This window comes from Atta cephalotes, assembly GCF_000143395.1.
Source record: "Atta cephalotes unplaced genomic scaffold scaffold00004, whole genome shotgun sequence".
Classification (NCBI taxonomy): Eukaryota; Metazoa; Arthropoda; class Insecta; order Hymenoptera; family Formicidae; genus Atta; species Atta cephalotes.
The window spans coordinates 2,975,552-2,982,405 of NW_012130068.1; the positions used below are offsets into that span (position 1 = coordinate 2,975,552).

General features: G+C 31.7%; 1 protein-coding gene across 1 annotated transcript; it reads right to left on the bottom strand.

Moving 5' to 3' along the window:
* Positions 1–520: 520 nt before the first annotated feature.
* LOC105625922 (ubiquitin-conjugating enzyme E2 J1-like) lies at positions 521–2,707 on the bottom strand. Its single transcript, XM_012207232.1, has 5 exons — positions 2,671–2,707; positions 2,069–2,274; positions 1,800–1,990; positions 1,604–1,721; positions 521–769 (listed from the first exon to the last, which is right to left on the bottom strand). The coding sequence occupies exons 1-5, from the start codon at positions 2,705–2,707 to the stop codon at positions 521–523; spliced, it is 801 nt and encodes a 266-aa protein (XP_012062622.1).
* Positions 2,708–6,854: the final 4,147 nt, after the last annotated feature.

Genomic DNA, 6,854 nt, shown 5'->3' on the forward strand with positions numbered 1-6,854 from the left:
ATATATATGTGTGTGAGGAAACATAAAAAATATTTGAAAATAATTATCAAAATAAAATTAATAAAAATATTTATTACTCATTATAACTAATAGATAACTAATAGATACTAAAATGTATAAATTTAACTTAACCAGTCATTTAATATACTAAAATAAAATATATAAACGTTCGATAAATAATGATTTATCTTTCAATACTATGCTGTTAATGAAAAGCGACTAGTATAAATTAATAATCGAATTGAAAATTTATTTACTTTTCATTTTAGCAATAAAATAAAAATATTTGGGATGTATAAGATAAATGCTTTGTAAGAACAATATGGATACTAATATTTACTAATGCATGTACTTTCATCATGTATTATACACGTTTTCAAGAAAAAATTAGCTTTACAGTTCATAATATTCTTGACAGTATAAATGACTTTTCTGTAAAATTAAAAATGATGTCCATAAAACGTGTATAAAATTTACTATTTTCTTAACATATTCCTGTACGTTCGCAAAAACAAATAAGTTAAACAAGAAATAATCGTCGTAAAATTAATAAAATTATTGCGGATACTAATGAAGCGATAAGAATACTCCAAAATAAATCGTTTGAAGACGACATTGTCTCTATGCGATTTAGGATAATCTCAGGTTGTTGATAATCCGCATTTTCTTCCGTCATTGTTTCCACGTTAGTACGGTGTAGTATTTCGCTTTCAGTTACATTTGTTGTTTTATCCGTAAATAACACATCTGACGTTGGCGAGTCATCGGCCTACAATTTTTTTTTACAAATACATTTATTAAGTTCTTGTGGTATTTTCATAACATATAATCATACATATACATATATACAGATTAATTAAACTAATTTTTTACTCTATGAGAAAATTATCGACTACATCTCATTATAGACTTAATGATACAGATTGGATGCATCATGCGAACTGCTGCGATTTGAGTTTGAGTGTGAAAACAGACATGTTTGAGTTTTGTGAAAATTATTATTATATTATTATATTGCAAGATATTAAAAATGCTTTTTTTCAGTGCGCCCAGTAATTCGTACGATGTATCCATATATCTGATCTGTATAGCTCAATAATTAGTATAATCGATATTTTTAGGTATGAGGTCGAGTAAAAAACTGGCCAATTACTCTAATTCATCCTGTGTATATACACACACACACACACACACACACACACACACACGCGCGCGCGCGCGCGCGCGCAACACGCACGCACGCACGCACGCACGCACGCACGCACGCACGCACGCACGCACACACAATTTGTTATATGTATCACTTATCGCTACAATAACATTATTCCTAAAAAATTGTCATTGTATTGTATATAATTTATAGAAAAAGAACAAATATAAAAACAAAAGAATGTACTTTTATTTATCTACAATCAATTATTACATCAAAATTGCATTTCAAAATTAATATTACTTAATTATTAAAATTTTAATGATTCAAAACATTTAATTCATTTTTTTTAGAAAATGTTTTTTTGAGTTGTATTGTAGCAAATAAGTAATAAATTCTTTCTCTATATTATGTTTATAATAAATATATTTAAAAACATATCTAACTGCTTACTTTGAGAGCAATTGTTTTAAGCATGGTTTGCTCCTCCTCGGTGATAGGTTTCTTAATTGAATTTTTCGACAACAAATTTACAATTTTACCACAAGTATCACACTGCCAGTTCAACGATCTGGAATGCAAGGATTGATTATGAGACTAAATCATATTTTTGCAATGCGTTTTGTGTTTAATTACAATATGTCCATACTTTTTAGCAAGTTTCTGTCGTTCCTCAGTGCTATAATCTAATGCTCCAATTGTGCCACTTCCAGGTGTAGGCATGAAAGCTATCAGGGCCAGCAATGCGGTTCTAATACTCCATGATGGCTGCCATGTTTCAGGATGGTGACCAGAGATACTCAGGCATATCTTCTTGTTTGTTTCGAACCGTCCATTTGGCTAAATAAAAAAATTATATATGACAACATGACATCATGATATAATGATTTATGTTACTCGTTGCTGTTGTCCACTTACTGTCAACAGGATGATATTTGGTGGCTTCATAGGATACTCTGGTGGTAGCAAGATTCTCCCATGATAAACACCACCTTCGAAGTCTGTCGATGGTGGTCCTTGCACTGTGAAATGCCATTCGAACAGATTGTCCTCAAGAGGAGATGCATAATATTCTTCGGTGGCTTCGTGCAACTCCTGTGCCTCTCTCATTAATCTCTTCACCGCTAAGATACATATGACATATCTTTACGTACACATCTTTAATAAGAAAATGATTTTAACTTTGTAATACTTAGAAACCTTACTAAGATATCAATTGTATTATTCGACAATGCATTTGTTATTAGTACAAATATTATTTGATAGCAGATAAGCAGATATATATTAATATACATATACATAAGACATTTTTACGTCATCATAGGATAATTATACTTAAAATATGACCATCATGTAGAATTAATACGAAAACTCTGCGGATATCAAAAATTGGGTAGTAGGCAATCATGCTGACATTCACGAGTACAATAGCATCATGGAAATATGTCAGAGTTGCGCGGCTAATGCGAGTCAAAACAAACGTTTCGACCGGTGCAATTTGCGCATTGACTTCGACTTACCTGGGCTTTTGGCGTTGTATTTGCCTTCGAATGACATCTTCGACTTTCCCCGGGCACCTTCTTTTCGTCGAGGCGCAGGTTGAAAAATCAAGAACGGGAAAACGATGCGGAGCGTCTTTCTCTACTGATTTCACCAGGTATCACCGACGCACTAATTAATGAAGCGCGTTCCGCTCACATATTCGTAGTCGGCGTGTACACACGCCGATTTTTAACATCAATCCCAAGTTCCGACGTGGACTGATCGTTCTATCGCAGCTCTAGATCGCTCACTGTAAACGTGAACCGAGGACGTGACGTGACGTGGTAAACCTTGCTGTGCTTTGGCGCTCGCGCGCTTCTATTTATTACTAAATCAGGGATGGCTGGGGGGATGCCATTTTACAGACGCTACGGCTGTGGAGGGGATAGACTGGCAAGTGGTGGCAATGCTCTACGCCACGTAATATATATACAACAAATCAGTGGCTGCGTTCAGCAGAAAAAATTAATCAGTTAACATTTAGATTCTTTAATATGATTGGTTCTTGCCTTTAGTTCTTTGCTAAGCTGTAGGAACCAATCGTATTAAAGAATTACTAAGCACTAATTGATCTCTATTGAAAAAAATCATATTACAAAAGTTATATAACGAAATCATGTAATTAAGACAAGTAAATTACGTAACAGATTGTTCCAAATCATTTATTTTTAAAAATCACATAATATTAGAAATAATTTCCATCCTGTGATTTTATAATCGAATATTATCGAATTTTAAAGAATTGAATAATAGAAATAGAAGAAAAAGCACATTTATCATTTGACTTTTCAAATTATGTAATTTTAAAAAATCACATACTGATATGAAACAATTATCCGAAATTTATTTGTTTCAATTACATAATTTCGTTACGTAACTCTATGTGACGTGATTTTTTTCAGTAAGGATTAGCTTTCTCTGCTGAATGCAATCATTTATACGGCTGTAATCTGTAAGAATTGATATCAATCATAGGTCCAATCATAGATCAAATCACGATTATTCCCCTTTCATTTCGTGATTGGTCAGTTTTTACATATTATGATATAAATTTAACAGCTAGAGATTACAGCCAGTGTAAATGATTCTCAAGGACAATAGCACAGATTCTTGCAAAAGAGTCTCTACAATAAACAATTATCATTAAATCAGAAGTCAGAAGCTAAAAATTGATTAATAATCACAGTCAATAGTCAAATGTGAGGAAGAATAATCGATTTCTAGCTTCTGACTTCTAATTTGTTATTAATGAATTATTGTAGAATGCCTCTAAAGGTGAAGTAAAACTTAAGCAATAAGAAAACATTTTAAATTTGCAACAGCTTGTATTAATATCAAGAAAGTTACTTCATAAAAGTAACGCGTTACCGTCATCGTTTCTTTTTGTAAAAAACTCGTTACTAACCTTCAGTTATATCTACCTAAACGGTTTCTCCATTTCAATTTTCATTTAAAAGAACATTTTTCCAAATAGCAGATTATTATGGCTGACAATAGAAACTTTAAAAATATTTCAAACATTCATTAACTTGGTTTATCTTTCAAGTATATCGTATGAAAATATATATATTTTTTATCAAACTAGTCTTCACTACATCTTGTATCTAAGCGATTTCTCTGTTTTAACTTCCATTAGAAAAAAAATACATTGTTCCAAACAATCAATTATTGTGGCTGACAATGGAAACTTCAAACATTCATTAGCTTCGTTTTTCTGTTACGTGTTATCGTAAATATATATAAATATATATATTTACTAAACTAATCATCAGTATCTATTTAAATCGATTTCTTCATTTTCTATTAAAAAAAAGTCGTAGTTTTTTTCCAAGTCTATTCGGGCTAAAAATAGAAATTTTAAAAGTTACAATAAGCTTTTTTCAAGTAAATCATGGAATCATATTATGCGAAATTTTTTTCATTAATCTATAAAAATTTATCACTATATAATATGTACGTTTTGATTCTGAATAATAAATATAAACAATTTCCATAACAAAAATATTTTTTTAACGACACTACTTCTCAGTAATAATTAGATTCGTATTCACATCTTAGTTTTAATATGCGATAAATGTGCACATTTAGTTTTACAGTTTATGTTATATATATTATATAATATAAAACGACTTTTCTTTTAGTAGATAATGAAGAAATCGATGTGTGTGTGTGTGTGTGTGTGTGTGTATATATATGTACTATAAATCTCAGAAATAAGTGCGCATATTTATCAATAAAATCAATGTATGGAAATCAAATACGGAATATCATAATTAAGCTATTAACATTCAACCTTCGTGAATATGATAAATAGGAAGTATTTAACGACATGCAATAAAAGTTTTTTCATGGAAATTATAGACTTTATTTTTTGAATATTCTAAATATCATAAAACAACGTAAACATTCACAACAGATGGGAATAGGGTGTTATTTATAATAGTAATAATAATGTCGTTATGTTATCGTAATAATTAATCGTTACGAATATATCGTCATGACGTATTTATAATTATGTATAAGTAAGATTTCCTTTTATTTATTTTATAATAATTACTCATCGTATTCTCTTCACACGACAATGATAATTATAATAGTGAAGACGATATCAATAATGATAAGAATCGTGTAACCATAATAATGATAATAATAATAGTACCGATGCGTCTAATATACGCGCGTGTCATGTATTTATGTATATATAAACAAATATAATAAGTATATACATATATGTGTGTATATGCTTATACATATATATGTATATACTTATTTTTTAAGAAGGAGATAGAGTCACAATGGCGCTAAACAATGCGATGCAGTCCTCGCTCTTTTTTTTTGTTCGTTTTCCATGCGTGATCAGAGTCTCGCTTCTATAAAGTATTTTAGTCAAAAGATCTTAGGAGTAAGTCTCGTAATAGTAAGTAGATAATAATAAACGCACGTGTATGTACAGTTCTTTTCCATCATCGTTGAATGTCGCGAGAAGTTATTGCGATTCTCGCGCGTTGCTTACGGCATCGCCCAATGGATGTGCTCCAAGGATTTTCTCCTTGACTCTTCTATTTTTCTCTCGTTCTCTCTCTCTCTTTCTCTCTCTCTCTCTCTTGCTTTAGTTTTATGATACAACGAGCTTAGAGCAACGCGTTCAATAACGAGTGTACCGAAGATACTTCTCTTTCTCAAATTTCTATTTCTTCGCGAAAAATTCGGATTACTTTGTAAAATAAAATCTGGAGAACATGTGATTCGACGCGTCAGACTTTCATTTTATCATTTGAAGGCCCACTTTTCGAACTCACCGGATTATTTATGACATAACATTTATGACATAACATTTTGCGTTTTAGTAATTACTTACCAAAAGATTTTTCTGCATGTATTATGGAAACGATAAAGCGAGGACATCTCGATTAATTACGAATCGGAGAACAATTTTTATCGAGACATGTTTTCTTGTATTTCCTTCAGCAAACAAGCACTTTTCTTGAATACTTCTGGTTAAAAGCCAACCGTTTTAATGTAAAAAAAATCATAATTGTTAGCATTTTTTTATGGCAATCATTAACGTGTCTAATGAGTTTCTTAATCCTTTAAGCGTTATTTACGTATGATGAAACATGAATCCGGTTCTTCAGATCTGCAAAATTGGATGGGAAGCACACACATACACACATACGCACACATTTCCGATGTATTTATTATATTTTCTGTACGATTTTCATTCTCAAGAAGATACGATCACATCCACCGGGCAACGCTCGCGTGAAAGGAACGAGAGAAACAGAGTCTAAGACTATAATATTTCTTTTTTTTGTTTGGAAAAGGTTAAAGAGTCGCAATCTCCAATGTGTGTTCTCTTTTTGCCGCCCGGTCGTATTCCGGACAGCAATATGCCGCGTTTGTCGCGCGTTCTGGAACCCTTATCTATTCATGTAAAACGCCAAACACGACGCTGGCACAGAGCGTAGAAAATAGATTTAATTAAACGACACGCTTTAGACAGGTACAGTTATTAAATAGGGAAATGCGATCACGCCGTGCTTCGCAGATATTGCTGCGCGAAATTATTAGAAAAAGAAAGAGAGAGAGAGAGAGAGAGAGAGAGAGAGAGAGAAGAGAGAGAGACTAAATAGAACTAATTAATATTGTAGAGAAATACTAC

Coding starts and splice junctions, on each gene's coding strand:
- LOC105625922 (XM_012207232.1), bottom strand. CDS start 2,707: ATGTCATTCGAAGGCAAATACAACGCCAAAAGCCCAG. Junction 1,991..2,068: donor CAAATATCATCCTGTTGACA/GTAAGTGGACAA, acceptor TTTTTTATTTAG/CCAAATGGACGGTTCGAAAC. Junction 770..1,603: donor TTAAAACAATTGCTCTCAAA/GTAAGCAGTTAG, acceptor AAAAAATTGTAG/GCCGATGACTCGCCAACGTC.